The 16,623-nt window shown below is 48.5% G+C and overlaps 3 protein-coding genes across 3 annotated transcripts; 2 read left to right on the forward strand and 1 right to left on the reverse strand.

Annotated features, from left to right (window-relative positions):
• Positions 1-768: 768 nt before the first annotated feature.
• L3040_005493 (uncharacterized protein) lies at positions 769-1,608 on the forward strand (the record flags this gene model as incomplete). Its single annotated transcript, XM_007295922.1, has 1 exon — positions 769-1,608. The coding sequence occupies one exon, from the start codon at positions 769-771 to the stop codon at positions 1,606-1,608; it is 840 nt and encodes a 279-aa protein (XP_007295984.1).
• Positions 1,609-2,892: 1,284 nt separating this feature from the next.
• Positions 2,893-7,629, reverse strand: L3040_005494 (uncharacterized protein; the record flags this gene model as incomplete). Its single annotated transcript, XM_007295921.1, has 7 exons — positions 2,893-3,105; positions 3,156-3,231; positions 3,280-3,528; positions 3,576-5,431; positions 5,478-6,048; positions 6,114-6,858; positions 6,909-7,629. 7 exons carry the CDS (start codon positions 7,627-7,629, stop codon positions 2,893-2,895), a joined length of 4,431 nt encoding a protein of 1,476 aa, XP_007295983.1.
• A 233-nt stretch (positions 7,630-7,862) lies between these two features.
• L3040_005495 (uncharacterized protein) lies at positions 7,863-16,167 on the forward strand (the record flags this gene model as incomplete). The annotated part of the gene is made up of 5 exons (XM_007295920.1): positions 7,863-7,998; positions 8,058-10,147; positions 10,199-13,645; positions 13,752-15,572; positions 15,619-16,167. 5 exons carry the CDS (start codon positions 7,863-7,865, stop codon positions 16,165-16,167), a joined length of 8,043 nt encoding a protein of 2,680 aa, XP_007295982.1.
• Positions 16,168-16,623: the final 456 nt, after the last annotated feature.

Here is a 16,623-nt window from a genome sequence, read left to right on the forward strand (position 1 = left end):
AGTTCCAGCCTGCTCTAGAGAGTCGCTTGATACCGGGCCCTGTGTTTTGGAAATCGATTGAAGCGTCATGGAGGCTAACCCATAGGGCACTCCGTCCATACGCTCCAGATAGGTAATAGTCTTTGGTAGAATGGTAGAAGAGAGGGTCTGTGCGCCTAGCTCACGCCTTGGTACAGTACTAGGTAACTGCTCATGCATAGAACCACTTTTCGTACCAAAACTAAGGGTCAACACTTCGAGAAAAAATCAACATCAGCCGGTACCTATTAATTCGATCTTCGGAGAAATACTTAGCTGAAACCGCCAAGCTTAATTCTGATTGTTTGATAGACCTAAATACAAAATATAAGGCTGAGACCCACGACAACCCTATTCTATCAATTCGAGGCTGGTGTTATCCTCAGAGACAACTCGACACTTAAAAGCTGCAGAAGCCGAAGATCAATCAATAGAAGGAGGGTATTTGAGAGATTGCTATCCAATCCAAGATCTCGAGTAATTATCGAGCGCAAGATAGCTACTGTTGAAAAAGTTTCCGACCTATACCACAGCACATATTACATATCGCATGATATCAGATGTAGACTTCTACAGCTACTCAATGGCCATGACATTTCTGAAAATGGATTGTTATGTACAAAAGTCGCTGAAATAATACTCATCGTTATAATAGGATGTGATTTCGGATAGTTGGCTGCTAGCGTGGCTGAGGATTACTACGCGTTAATCATCTGCAGGACCATGCAACATTCGCACCACGCACTCGCAATGGAAGACGAAACCAAGGATGATTGCGAGAGCTCTCAATGGGAGGAAATTGATCCTCTTGTCGCCGAGCTTTTAAGAAATAGGGGATGGGAAGGACGTCGCGAGCTCTATGAGAGTTCAGCCCCCGACGAGAAGCCACCAACGTGGGCACTGTTCCGCAACAATGCGCAAGAGAAGGGGAGGATTCAAAAACTAGCAGAGACGGCTACCTCATCGCCCTCGATCCTTGGGAAGAACGAGGACAGAGATCCAGCTGGTCCTCCTCTCTATGGATTAGACTCCTCGAGCAAGCAGCTTGTCTCATCCACTGCCCCCTCAGGGCCCGGTAGAACCTTCGGCAGCAAAGATGAAGATGGCAAGAAGGCGAAGAGCGATCCCTTCGGTCATCGTATCGGTCCTCCAGGCTCCACCAGTAGCCAGCGTGCTTCATCCAACATGGTATCAGGATCCCGCGCAAGTTCAGTTGGCAACGAGAGCTCATCCGGCAACCAGCATAACGCCTCGCAATTCCTCACACGATCCTTGGCATTCGGCAAAAACAAGACCATCTCCTCTGCCAGTCAGCGTATCTCGTCCCACAACGAACCGGAACAGGGTCCTAAGGCCAACGCCGATCCTACCCAGAAATCCCGACTTCGCGAACAACTCTCGCACGAGGGTAGTGCCGACGCAAGAAGAACTGATGATCTCAACGCGAGAATTGCCAAACAAAACGCAAAGGCTGCGGCGCGCATGTTGGCTTCTAGCAGCAGTGATGGAGAAAACGCTCTGAACAAGTTGATTGCCGAGCATAACGCTAGAACCGCGGCCAAAATTTTAGCTAAATCAAACACTCAATGACGGCTTTCGAGGGTAACCGGCTCGTGTCTTTCATCTGAAGACAACAGGAAAGTATGGGCTGATTCCTCCCTCCAGCTGCAGACCGGTTGCTGACTACCATGAGGCAGAACATTGATACATGCTTTGCAGAGATTTTGGGATCTGCTTGGATCGATTTACTTCCTGCTGAAGATGAAAGAACAGTAGTAACTCTACTCCCAAGCTTTGAGACTTGGGCTGACCGTTATACTGGAGAGACAGGCTTGCATAAACGAACCCTGGCAAAGTGTACAACAGAGAAAAAAACGGACAAAAAGGCTACAAGATCTGCGAATACAATAGTTCTGGTACAAACGAGAAAAAACAAGGGCGGTATGCAGTACGTAGACCAGGTCAGAAAAGATACAAATGCAACGCAGTACAGTCTCGCATCACCTTTCTTGTCGACTGTTTCCGCGCAGTCCTTTATTAAGACTATTCCCTCTCAAGGAGAGAGTAGCGGCGAAGATATCACTTGATAGGAGGTTCTTCTTCTGGCTTTATTATCGTCGTCTTATGTAGTGACGACATCTAAATCTACAGCTGAAAAAATTCCCGGAGGTTGTCATTTCGGCGGCGGTCGGAGAAACCAAAGCTCCGATATAAGATACGAGCTCCGATGGACTAGGTAGGTAGGTAGGTACCTACCTAGGTAGCTCACCACCTGAGAAATAAGTGGCCGATTGAGGCACGTAATGCAACCCACCAACTTCAAAAAAGTATTTCGGATTATTTTACTTCTAATCCTTAGTCGTTCGCCCCCCAAGTCGAATACAATCGTGCAATGTCTTCGTATACCAACAGAATTGATTATTAATCTTCTCTTGATCCGTGTCCTCACCGAATAGGTACCTTCCGAAAGCAAAGCTATTTGACGGGACTAAGCCCGTGCCTCAATCGCCCCTTTGTTTCTCCTGTGGAGAGACTAGGTAGTCAGTCAGCCTTTGAGGCTATAGTGGCCTCGTTAGTCTCAGGTATAGAGCTCTACAGGTGGTATCACAGGTAAAATTGAGGTCGAGTCTGGTCTGATTTGTAAACCCATAGGAAGAAGCTATCCATGATCAGGGTACTAACTAAATCATGATGACTGCATCCCATGAATCATCTCGCTAATACCACCCACCAAACTTAGCACCAAGTGGAAGGTGGGCAAAATCTCGATTTTGTATGCTATCAAGATCACGTCTCATCATTACTTCATGATAGCCACATCCCACTTCACTCTATCGCTCCCAGCCCATAACTCCGAGTGTAGCCTCATCGCCTCTACTTTTCCTTGAACTCCTGCGAAAAGATCTTATGCCAAACATCCAGCCATTTTTGCTGCTGTCCCGTAAGCTGCTTCCCAGGACTCTTGAACGACCTCGTCAAGATCTCACGCAGTTTCGCTCTTAAGGTCTTGATTACAAGCATTGTCTTCCAGTCAGAGACAGCAAATCGTGCGCGGTTACCATCGAGGATGAAGACGCCGGCGTACATCTGGTGTTGAATTAGTAATGAACTTCGTGAGAGGGATTGAACGGATTTACATCGCATCGAGCATCGCCACATAGGAGAACGATGGAAAATTCTTCGACTGCGGTTGTTTCGTGAGCGTTGTAGAACCTGTGTTGTATAAATAATATGTCTGAAGTACTACCGAGGCCAACTTACTGCTTTGCCTGCATGATATGGTAGTACGAAAGCCATTTAAGCTCATGGTGGCCTTTGTTGACAGAAGTGGGGTGCAGACTGATAGACTGATTGTTGGCCACGTTACGAAATCCTCGACCGTCTTTGATCAGCAGCTTTGGATAGAAACTCCATGCAATGACTGAGCTGGTTACGAGATCATTGTCGCTATTAGCATTTGCTCGTTGAGGTATATCGAAGAACTGACGGCGTCTATTGGAATACCGAGTTCTGATTCATGTTAGCGATTTCCAAAAATTAGCAGGTAGAACGCCGACCTATTCAATACAGCACGCTCCTCTCCCGTCAATGGTAAGAAGCCTGAGTCAACCAGACAAACCACGAGTTGGCCTTTGAGGTCCTCAATATTCAGTAACGTTTGCTGACTGAGGAAATTCTTTCGGCAGAATTGATACTCATTGTTTCCGGTGACACAAACTCGCTTCCAAGCTAAATACGCGTTGTAGACAGTGAGAAGATCTGAGTCGCCTCTGCGGAAGGCCAGTCGTACTGTATCGGCCTGAGCTCGGGCTCCGAACGGTGCAGAGAAGGGTGATTTCGAGGACAGTATAGCTGCGATGGTAATCGACGCATCGAGACACTTGAAAATGCTGCCGAAGAGAACCAACTTCCCAAGAAACACATCTAAGGGCAGTCTTGCGAGTTGAGTGCCTAGAGGTGTGAGATCCTCCCCCGGAGTCAGGGCTCTGACATCTATCAGAGCATCAACAGCCCGACGAATATTCTTAGAAGAGGGCGGGTCCAAGGCCTGAGACAGCGTCTCCTCAATGCCTCCAAGCTTACAAATCTTCACACGAATGGCAAGATCCTGCAGTGACAAGCGAAGAAGCTCTGGGGTCTGCTGGTCGGCCATGAGTTCGTCGTGTCGATACTTAGTGAAAAGATGAAAACACAGTCCCTCCTGCACTCGTCCAGCTCGTCCCCTTCTTTGCTTAGCGTTTGCTTTGCTGATGAATGTTTCCAGGAGTCTAGAGAGTTGCTTTCTCTCATCAAATCGCATCTCTCGGTGCTTTCCGGTATCAACAACACAAGTTACATCGGGAATAGTAATACCAGTCTCAGCGATATTGGTTGCGAGGACAATTTTTCTAGTACCTGGTGGAGGAACAAGAAAGGCAGCTTCCTGATCCTCACTCGCGATTGTTGAATGTAACGGATAGACATACCAGTTCGCAGCGAACACAGGATGGCCGATAAGCATATCGTTGAGGCTGCGAATCTCTCCAATACCTGGCAAAAAGACTAATATAGCCTTGCTGAAAATTTGCAGTTTGTCGTCCAAAGCAATTTTGGCGAGAAGTTGGGTGACCAATTCGAAGTCGATCTGATATTCGTCCAGCTGCGAGATTGTGTTTTTTGTTCTGCCACTGTAGCCCCTAAGAGCTTTCGTATGTTCTGCCTTATTCGCATCTGTGACGCTTGCCTCTATAGCATGAGCCTCGTCCTCGTCGTCTAGGTTCGTGAACTTTTCTTGATATGTGTTATCAAGGGTGTATCCAGTCAACTCTACAGCATCCTCGAGGTATTTGACTGTAACAGGAAATGTGCGCCCGGGGACAGTGAGTACCGGAGCACCATCCAAATACTTCGAGAAGCGTTCAGCATCAACTGTGGCCGACATCAGTACAACCTTGAGATCTCTACGCCTAACGAGGAGTTTTCGTAGAACAATCAACAGGAAGTCGCTGTCGATGGTACGCTCGTGGACTTCGTCGAGAACAATATGTGTGATATCCTTGAGATCATTGGACCCCTCAAGCATTCTCATAACAATACCCGTAGTTGCGTATACAAGTCGTGTTTCTTTTGAAGTGTTTGACTCAAGGCGGATCGCGTAGCCAACGAGAGATCGCGATGTTCCGAGATCATTCTTACGCTCTCCAAGCTCCTCGCTGACACGCCGAGCCAGGGAAATCGCCGATATACGTCTTGGTTCTGTGCAATAGATTTTGCAAGGCTTGCCTTGCGAAAGTTGGTGTTCTAATATGAAGGATGGCACCTGAGTACTCTTTCCGCATCCTGTCTCTCCGCAGATGATAACAACTTGCTCTCGATCGATAGCGGCAAGCACTTCATTCTTGAAGCCCCACATGGGTAGTTGCATACGCGAATTCTGAAGTACTGTTAGTGACGCCTCATCAATAGAGGAAAGGACTGACCAGCATAAATTGATAGCTCTGAGTGTTGCTCTTTTCGTACCAAATTCTTTTGTAAGCTTCTGGTTCGAACAGACTCTTGTTAGACTTGTCAGTACCAGAATCATCACTATTTTCAGGAGCCCGAGAAGCATTGCGGTTTCTGAACGCTCCCTGAATGAGAACACCATCTTCTAATTCCTGGTCTCTTTTCTCGCGGACCATGTCCCGAAAGACACGAATATTTGCCCGGTCTGTCTCGTCTGCTTTTTCCTTCTTTGTTTCTGCAAATTCTGTCCACAGATCTCTCCACGCAGGTGGTAAACGGAGAAAGACCTTATCCTCTTTCGCGGAAGAGCTGAACAGTAGGAACAATGCAACAGTAGCAATGTAGGCCTCGGACTGCTTGGAATCAGGAGTAGAAACAGAGATCATGGTGAAGGTTTGAGACTTCGGGGAAGAGGTGTAGTCCACAGGGGATGGTGCCACTGATGCTGGGATGTCCTGTGCCTTGGACCATATGATCCTGAGCGAATGTCGATTCGAGAAGCTTGAGTCAGAGATCAATGTAAAGTTTAATTTTACAGACGAATCGCTGTGAATGCATTAGTATTGAGGGACAACAATCTTCAGGAGGCAGGTAAAGTGGTACAAACATACCGAGCACGGCAAGCCTCTTCGAGCACTCTTGTCGGATTAATCCCAGACCATTTGCCAAATTCTCGAATAGTGACCTTGATACCATTTGGGCCGTTGACCACAGTAGTGCTCTTTCCAGTAAGAGGATCCACTTCATTGACTGGCAGGCTCGCAAACAGATCGGCTAGCACATCATCATCATCACTTCCGGCCTCTTCGAGCAATGCAGCTCCGATCTTCGCAGCTTCCTTACTGACTTCGTCATCGGAATCGACTAGAGTTTGTGACCCTTGGGAATTCGAATCATTGTTTTCCAAGCCAATTTCACCCAGTTTTCGAGCTGCCGCTGCTTCTTTCTCGAGCTCGATTCGCTTGGCCTCCCACTGCTGATCCGCAAGATATTTGTCGAATAAGACATCATCCTCGATCTTCTTGATCTTCCTCAACAACTTTACTGACTCAGGATCTGTGCTACCTGCAGCTGTCAGCGCACTTGCAACCTTGCTGCGAATTTTGCCGCGAGGAGTTTCTTTTCTGGGCGCGGATGGCTGGTTGAGAAACAACTTCGTCTTAGCATCTAGATAGGCCGGTAATAGGTCATCTGGATCGATATCACTGTCGTAATCCAACGCAGCCTGCTTCTTGGTGGGAGTGCGTTGGCTCTCTACTCTCAAAGTGCTGTTGTTAGGCCCGCCTATATGTCTCGTGTCAGGCTCAATACGAGGGGTAGTGGTCCCGGAGGGCAGAGGACTATCAGTGGGTGTTTCTAGGACACCGTTAGTTATTGGCATGGACAACATGTGCAGAAATTCTGACCTGCTTGCGATCGTGACAAAGCTCCTGCTTTTCGATGCCAATTATCATAATCTGGAAGCTGTTCTCTCGAGCACTCGCGCGCAAGCCAGTCTAAGGATTCCTCCATTCCCCAGATTGCGTCCTTGTTCCCTGTGCCTATCTTGTCCGATATATCCAAAACATGCCTTACAGCTTGGGATACCTTCTCCTCAATAAATCCTGCACCGGTGAGAGCTTGCTGTAAGGTCCATAGACGAATTATCAACTCCTCCTCTGATGCCTGCTTGACATTGCCCGAGTCGTTGGACTGTCCTGTGTAGCGCCCCTCCGCGTTAACCAAATCCATTATCTCCTCCATCAACTCGGTGGGCAGCCATTTTCTCGTATTGAGACTTTCGGCCTGACTCCTCAATACACGTCGATCGGTCTCCAGCCTGGTCTTCTGGCGGAGGGCATCTCTCTTGGATTTTTGAGAGTGTTTCTCGACCAGTATTTGGAGCTCTGAATCCTCGAGTTGTTTCTCGAATTCCTCCGCTGTCAAGGTCTTTTCTTGTACTACCGGAGCTTCTGTATGGTTCTCCGCGGCCAATATCTGATCCGTCTGTTGCGTCTCGAGAGTGTGCTCGGTGGCTGTCGTTTCCGACTCAGCAATTTCGGCTTTGGGCTTTGAAGCAACAGATGTAGTTGCGAAACCGCGCGCAGGATTTGTCGCGGGCTTCTTTTTCTTCTTTCCCCCAACCATAGCGCAAATCTTGATGTACCTACCGGTATGTCGTGAAAGCTCAGGTGCGGGGTGCTGTTGATGCGCGCGTTTACGTTTTGTAGTCGCTAAAATTCGCGTCAACGCGGACCCCGACTTTTACTGCACAATTCAATTATTCACTACAAGCACCTCCACCAGCATCCAACCACCACTCCTAAAATTTAAGCCCTTCTTCTCAACCCAGGTCATGACCATAGTCCCGAGACTTCAAAATGACTGAGGTGGAGGTAAACGGCATGAGCAGGGTCGATCTGGATCTCGGTGCCACAAAGGCAGCATTGACTTCCTCCTCTACTACCACTCGTCTGGGCAACCTGCATGCCCTTGAAGAAAGGCTCTCGAATAAGGGTAGGCCCTTTAGTATAAGTCACTGCTAAAGATCATATGCTGATTTTATTTGGTGCTAGAGATAAACCAGCAACTCTTTCTACCCTTACTGCAACTTCTATTCACTACATATCCCTTCTACCATGACAGAAATTCCCGGAGAGCTGTGCAGCAATGCCTACGGGCTGTTTTCAGTTCGGGATGTGCCCCCGAAGTACTGCTAGAATTTGTCAAGGCCGTCCAGATAGAGACTACAAAGCAGGGCCTTGCTCCCGGCAATGCATTTGTCCTGGTTGAATGGTGTAGCATTTTACTGCAAGAGAGTGCTGGCACAACATACTGGGAGAAATGGGGGCTACTGCTCATGGAAAGCAATGCCCGGGTACTTGAACTTTGTCTTGGCAAATCGATACGATCCAATCTGAAGCAGACGGCCCTCGTTATCACCAGACGCGGTTTGCGTAAGGTTTTCTCGAAGGGTGACGCTGGGACAAAAGCTATCGAAGAAGCTGTGCACATGCTATCTTCTAAAGGATCACAACCATCTGCCAACGCCGTCATGTTGGGAGTCGTTGCTGGGGTGTGTTCGAGGAAACCGGAGGCAAAGAAAGTACTGTCAACGAAGACATCCGAATATTATACTTTCTATATCCGAGAGATCATCGGGTCACGGACTCCATTGCCAGACTACATATCCAAGGCTATGGGGGACTTCTTTGAAGCTTTTACAACCTTAGAAGATGTGGAGAAATTGCTCGTTCCAGCTCTTGAGAAGGCCCTCCTTCGTGCACCTGAGGTTGTGCTGAATGATCTGCTCACTCCGCTTTTCAGTTCCATTCCGAACTCTGTTGACCTCTCGGGTGTCCTTCGAAACAGCCTTTTGAAGCCGCTACTGGCTAATACAAAGTCTACCAATGCTGCGGTACGCCAAGGCGCTTTCTCCGCTTTCAAAGCCGCGGTCCTCAAGTGCCATAACACGGATCTGATCACTCAGATTGCTCAAGAAGTCCTCAGTCCTCTGAAAGCTGGCAAATTGGCTTCGGCTGAACAGAGAGCTTATTACGCCGATATGCTCACCATTTTGCCTCCCTCGGAGGTTACAGTAACTCATGTCGCCCCTGCAATGGCTGTTATTGCCGGAAAAGAAGCCAACGAAGCTGCTCTTCACTCGGAGACTTTGACGCTTCTTCATTATGTTATCTGGGGACTCCTCAATGACCTAGATATTGACAAGCAAGTGATCGATGCCTTTGTCAAAGGGCTCTCCGATAAGAAGGTGCCTGTCAAAAAGCTCTGGGCTATCCGCCTTGGAGAACTATTTTGGTCTACCAGTGATGCAGATACCTGGAAGTTCAAGTTCTCTAAACTCGCAGAGTCAACAATACCAGCATTGATGACTACCTGGCAAGAGGTAACTGCGAATCCACTTGCAGCTGCACAATCGGGTCTAGTTACCAGTGCATACGTCCTCACAGCCATCTCGACTTCAAGACTCCATTTGTGCTCGAACGTAAAAGTAGAGACGGCACTTAAGAAGGCTCAAATTGAGCAGCATGCACTGACAGTGGAGCCGAAGCCATCATACTTACTAAATCAGCGTATCTATGCCAAGCTCTCCAGCGACGATGATTTCAAGTGGTTCATTCGAGCTCTATCCTCGGTATCGAAAGGTCTTGCTGGCGTTGAGTCAGATTCCGCAGTAGCAGCTGCCTGGTCTCAAGCTACGATATTCTGTGTTTGTTCATCTAGCATCAAACCCCGAACCCGAAAAGCTGCTTCGGGTATGTTGTCACAGCTCTATATCCGAGATCCCGCGCGCATTTCTTCGATAGTTGTTCATGGACTCTGGAAGTGGCGAAATTCCGTTGAATCGGGAGATAAAGACACAGCTGCCGCAGCTGCGAAGACCGACAATGAATATCTACATGTAGTCGTCAAGTCGATCTGCCTCTCAGCAGCAGATCTGACCATACTAGGTAGCCAAATTGTTTCCGAAGTTCGGAGACAACAAATGATATCTTTGTTGGTTCTTTCGCGGCCAGAATTATTACCGCAAGTTAGTTGGATTGAGCTTTGTCTGCGAGTCGACGTCGACCCTGGAGATTTGGCGCGAGAGTCAGGAGATGCTTTGCTGCAGCAGATTCTCGATTGCACCAGCTTCAGCGAATCGGTAAGTTAAGCTAGTAGCTTTCATGAAGCCTGTCAACTAATTGCCAAGCAGGAAAATCTTGAACGATCCGAGAAGGTCAAAATTGCAGCATTCAACGCAGCTGCTGAGTTGGCGTTCGTTGCACCCGACGTAATGACATCTCGGATTGTAAGCCTCATTGAACGTGATCTTGACCCATCCCAGTTAGCCAGCGTAGGCCCGACCGAGGCGGCTATCTTCCGGACCGAAGAGGGTACTGCTTTTGTTGATGTACTCGCTTCAAAGTCACAAAGTTATGTTCCGAATAAAAACACCAAAGACTACGATACCCTCAAGTGGGAAGAAGAGTTAAGGTCGCAGCTCGCGCAAAAGAAGGGCCAACAGAAAAAACTTACTCCGGAAGAAACTGCGAAGGTCAAGGCTCAACTGAAGAAGGAAGCCGACATCCGTCTCGAGATCGGATATGTTGTAGCGAAACTTTTGCGTGGGATTGGCATCATCAGGAGTTTGGCAATTGGTCCCCCAACAGAAGCAGGCCTGTGGATGGGTCCCGCAGTAAAAGCCCTGGTAAATATTATCACTGCCGGCGCTGGCTTGCTGACGGCAAATGCTGCTCCCGATGCGTACATTCTGTGTGCTGAACGATTACCAAGTCGAATTGGTGTGCTACGGCCCTTCATTGGTATTGCAACTCTGAGAGGATTAGATGTTCCCCACCTTCCAGAAAATCTCGTCCAAGAACCACTAGGTGCTCTCGTCACTCGAGTCCTATACCGCCTACGATTCTCTGGAGAACAACGTCCCTTTGATACCGTTTCCTTGACGTACATCCTTCCGCTAGTCTTTCTGGTGCTCCAGAAGGGTGGCTTTGGCGAAACTGACGATGCTGAAGCTCAGCTCGTACTCGCTCTAGAATTCCTCACATTTCATACGGATGCTTGCTCGGACATTCTCGTACCGCGTAAGGAAGTTCTGTCCAACCTGATATTCTCCATGCAAACCTACAATCAGCACTACAAGATCGTCAAGGATTGCTTGGCTGACCTTTGCCGTTGCCTGGCGCCAAATATCACCAACGAGGAGATCGCCATTCTTGCGCAAGGTGCCACTGTTCCCCAGGTTTCTGTTCGAACATCAGTCTTGCAGTCGATCAGCGCCGATATTGACATGAGCGAATTGGACTTCTCGGAGGAAATCTGGCTAGCATGCCACGACGATGTCCCTGAGAATGTTGAGATTGGGAAGGAGATATGGGACGAGAGTGACTTTGCAATATCGGATGACAAACCGTTCCGAATGCTGCGATATCTCGATAGTAAGGATAAACAACTCAGAAGGGCCGCAGCGCGATCTTTAACAGAGGCAGTCAAGATGCAACCATCGACATTCCGTGATGTTCTGTCAGGTTTAGAGTCTCGGTACCAGGATTTGGCAAAGCCCCGTGTTCCTCAGCTTGATGAGTATGGTATGCCCAAGAAAACGGATCTTTCAGACCCATGGGAGGCCAGAAATGGTATCGCTCTTTCTTTCAAGGAGCTTGCGTCAGTTTTTGAGGAGAGCCTGCTGGACGACTTCTTACGTTTCCTGATTGAACAAGGACCTCTAGGCGACCGAGACCCCAACGTGAGGGAAGAGATGGTCGAGGCTGCCGTTACCATCATCGCACTTCATGGCAAAGACAAGGTCGAAGCTCTCATGACGACCTTTGAGCATACTCTTGAAGCTCCGGACAAAGGTTCCGAATTCGCGGATCGAGTGAACGAAGCTGTCATTATTATGTATGGTGCCCTAGCTCGGCATTTGAAGTCAGGCGACCCTCGCGTCCCCAAGGTTGTCCAGAGGTTGTTAGATACACTGAGTACACCCTCCGAAGCTGTGCAGTATGCAGTTGCCGAATGCTTACCACCTCTCGTTCGAGCATCGAGCGACAATACCCACGAATACGTACAACACGTTCTCGACCGTCTATACAACTCTAAGAAGTATGCTGGTCGACGTGGTGCAGCATACGGTCTTGCTGGAATTGTGCATGGTAAAGGAATCTCTGCTCTAAGAGAATTCAGAGTCATGTCAACATTGAAGAGTGGCATCGAAAACAAGAAGGATGTCAATCATCGCGAGGGTGCCTTGCTTGCATATGAACTTCTATCAACTATCTTGGGGCGTATCTTTGAGCCCTACGTCATTCAAATCGTACCTCAACTGCTCCAGAGCTTTGGTGACGCCAGTGCCGACGTTCGGGATGGTTGTCTGGCAGCTGCCAAAGCTTGCTTTGCCAGCCTGAGCTCGTACGGCGTGAAGCGAATACTACCTACTTTACTGGACGGTCTTGATGACCAGCAGTGGAGAAGCAAGAAGGGTGCCTGCGATCTTCTCGGTGCCATGGCTTACCTCGACCCACAACAACTCGCCCAAAGTCTTCCCGTGATCATCCCGCCTTTGACTGGAGTTCTGAACGACAGTCACAAGGAAGTTCGACTTGCGGCAAATAGGAGTTTGAAACGCTTCGGTGAGGTTATCAATAACCCGGAAATCAAGGGCTTGGTCAGTGTTCTTCTTAAAGCTCTGAGTGATCCTACCAAGTACACCGATGATGCTTTGGACGCCCTTATCAAAGTGTCTTTTATTCATTACCTCGACGCTCCATCTCTTGCCCTTGTGGCTCGCATTTTAGAAAGAGGTTTGGGAGACCGCTCAGCGACGAAGCGAAAATCTGCGCAAGTCATTGGCAGTTTGGCACATCTAACCGAACGGAAAGACCTTATCGCCCATCTGCCAATATTGGTTGCAGGTCTCAAGATCGCTGTGGTTGACCCGGTTCCTACGACTCGCGCTACCGCGTCCAAAGCTTTGGGTTCTCTAATCGAGAAATTGGGCGAGGATGCGCTACCAGACCTGATTCCAGGTCTTATGCAGACTTTGAAGTCAGACACTGGTGCCGGAGACCGTCTTGGATCTGCCCAAGCTCTCAGTGAAGTACTCGCAGGTCTTGGAACTGGACGTCTTGAGGAGACACTGCCCACTATCCTTCAAAACGTTGCCTCCGCCAAGCCTTCCGTTCGCGAGGGATTCATGTCACTTTTCATCTTCTTGCCCGTCTGTTTCGGAAACAGCTTCGCCAGCTACCTGAGCAGAATTATTCCTCCTATTCTGTCTGGTCTTGCAGACGAAGTTGAGTCGATTCGCGACATCTCCCTCCGCGCCGGACGCCTGCTTGTCAAGAACTTTGCAACGAAATCCATCGATCTTCTACTTCCAGAACTTGAGCGTGGTCTTGCTGATGACAGCTACAGAATTCGTCTCAGTTCTGTCGAGCTGGTTGGTGATCTTCTATTCAATCTCACCGGCATTAGCGCCACGAATGAAGCTGAAGATATCGAAGAGGGTGCACAAGAAGCAGGAGTGTCACTCCTGGAAGTTCTCGGCGAAGAGAAGAGGAACAAGGTGCTCTCATCACTCTATGTCTGTCGCTGCGATACTTCTGGATTGGTCCGTACTGCTGCTGTGAACGTGTGGAAGGTTAGCATATTTCCCCTTTATTTTGTTGGTGTCTTGGTATCGGGATCGTGTCTTAGGATCATAATTTTGATACCTTTGAATCACTTGAAGCTAACACGCAGAATAGGCACTTGTTGCCAGTCCAAGAACACTGAAGGAACTTATCCCCACATTGTCACAACTCATCATCCGAAGACTGGGCAGTTCCAACATGGAGCAGAAGGTTATCGCGGGTAATGCACTTGGAGAGCTTATTCGAAAGGCTGGTGATGGTATCCTGTCAACCTTACTACCAACTCTGGAAGAGGGTCTGCAAAAATCCACCGATACAGACGCTAAGCAAGGTATCTGCATTGCTTTGCGCGAGTTGATCTCTTCGGCCTCCCCAGATGCATTAGAGGATCACGAAAAGACCCTCATCTCAGTCGTGCGAACGGCTTTGACCGATTCGGACGAGGATGTCCGAGAAGCAGCAGCTGAAGCTTTCGACTCGTTGCAACAAATCTTGGGCAAGCGTGCTGTGGACCAGGTCCTGCCTTATCTTTTGAACCTATTACGAACCGAAGACGAGGCCGACAACGCATTATCTGCTCTGTTGACGCTGCTCACGGAGACCACTCGATCCAACATAATCCTTCCAAACTTGATACCAACGCTCACCACATCCCCAATATCGTCCTTCAATGCCAAGGCGCTTGCTTCCCTATCTACCGTCGCTGGATCAGCTATGACACGACGCCTGTCAAGTATCCTGAATTCTCTCATGGACAACATCGTTTCTTGCAAAGACGAGGATCTCCTTGCAGACCTCAACGCATCGTTTGACACCGTTGTCCTATCTATTGACGAGTTTGATGGGTTAAATACTGCTATGAGTGTTTTACTTGCATTGGTGAAGCATGACGACCACCGACGCAGAGCTGCGACTGACTACCATCTTGCCAAGTTCTTCGCTTCCTCTACAGTGGACTACTCTCGCTACAATCAAGATATCATTCGGGCGCTGCTTATCTCGTTCGACGACAGCGATAATGAGGTTGTGAAGGCTGCTTGGACTGCTCTATCAGAGTTCACCAAACGCTTGAAGAAAGAGGAGATGGAGGCACTGGTCTATTCTACTCGGCAAATTCTGCAACACGTCGGTGTTGCAGGTGCTAATCTTCCCGGCTTCTCGTTACCGAAGGGTATCAACGCTATTCTGCCCATCTTCTTGCAAGGTCTGATGAATGGTACTCCCGAGCAAAGAACTCAGTCCGCTCTTGGTATCTCTGATATCGTTGATCGAACAAGTGGAGAAGCCCTAAAGCCATTTGTTACCCAGATCACTGGACCTCTCATTCGTGTTGTGTCTGAGCGTTCAGTCGATGTCAAGGCTGCAATTCTGCTGACCTTGAACAACCTGCTTGAAAAGATCCCGACGTTCCTTAAGCCTTTCTTGCCGCAACTTCAAAGAACGTTTGCCAAATCATTGGCTGATACATCGAGCGAGGTCTTGAGAACAAGAGCAGCGAAGGCCCTTGGTACTCTGATTACACTGACACCTCGTATTGATCCATTGATAGCCGAACTTGTCACCGGATCGAGAACTTCGGATATCGGAGTTCACAATGCTATGCTGAAAGCACTCTACGAAGTCATCAGCAAGGCAGGGGCTAATATGAGCGAGGCATCAAGAGGTGCGGTGCTCAGTCTTATTGATACGGACTCTGAGGACAGCGATGTTTCAATGAGCATCACCAACGCCAAGTTACTTGGTGCTCTGATCAAGAATGTGCCTGTAGAGAGTGCCACCAGTCTCATCAAGAATCGGGTATTGCCGAATCACTTCAATCAATCGTCTATTCTCGCTCTGAACGCTGTGCTTCTGGAAGCTCCGACCTCTCTGACCGAGACTGCCTTTGCAGATGACCTTCCTCCGGCCATCTGCCGAGGTATGACAAGCAGGAATGTAAGTCGTGCTCTATCTAATTGATTTCCACGACTAACGTGCATAGAATTTCATCTCCGACAACTGTGTTCTTGCAGCAGGCAAGTATCTTCTTTTGGACAGCCGCAGCACTGATTACGAGACCTTAAAACCATTGTTTGAAACATTAGCGACTCTGATCCAACCTGGCAACTCTGTAGACACACGCCGTCTCTCCCTGGTAGTCATTCGCACAATTTGTCGCCACCACATGGAGGTTATCCGACCACATTTGCCTCTACTGACGCTTCCTGTGTTCGCCAGTGTACGAGATCCTGTCATCCCCGTCAAGCTAGCTGCTGAGGCAGCATTCATGGCTCTCTTCAACGTTGTCGATGACGAGAGCAAAGTGTTCGAGAAGTACATTTCTACCCAAGACTTGCCTGCAAATCAAAAGAGAAGCATGCAGGATTACTTCAAGCGGGTGGCATTAAGACTTGGCAATACGGCACGAGAGCGGAAGGAGGCTGAGGGTGGACAGGGAGGACTGGGATTGTCAAATGACGAAGTGGATGATGAGAGAGAGATATGGAGTGTTGGAAAGGTTGATCTCGGGGAGAGAGCATTTGATGAGTGAAATGACTTTATGAGAAAAGTTTATTAGCAGAGCAAGAGCGGCTGTTGCATTGCATTGCGTGGCTACGAGGGTACATGTTGCATTCGGCGATTTGGTACGGCACTTTGAATGCCCATCAACAATTTCGGATTTAAAAGTGTCTTCTTGACAAGAGAACAGATAGACTATTCATCTTATGAGGCTGGATTGGATCATCGTTGGGCTGACTAGGAGACTTTTTCCTTAGATGATAAAACTCTGCAAAGATCAAATAAATTAGAAGCCCTATGCGTCTTTCTCTCCTCCTTTCTTCCCTTCCCAAGCTATGTACCTACACCTAATAGTGGGACTTGAAGTCGCAACTTTAAGGGCCCTTAAAGTAGGCGAAAACAATCATGTCCAGCGAGACAATTAGTAGTATGTCCCGCGTCAAATGCTACCAATATCAAGCGAAAATTTAATAAAATTTACGATTTC

This window comes from Drepanopeziza brunnea (assembly GCF_022702325.1).
Source record: "Drepanopeziza brunnea f. sp. 'multigermtubi' strain 214-2 chromosome Unknown ctg9, whole genome shotgun sequence".
Lineage (NCBI taxonomy): Eukaryota > Fungi > Ascomycota > Leotiomycetes > Helotiales > Drepanopezizaceae > Drepanopeziza > Drepanopeziza brunnea.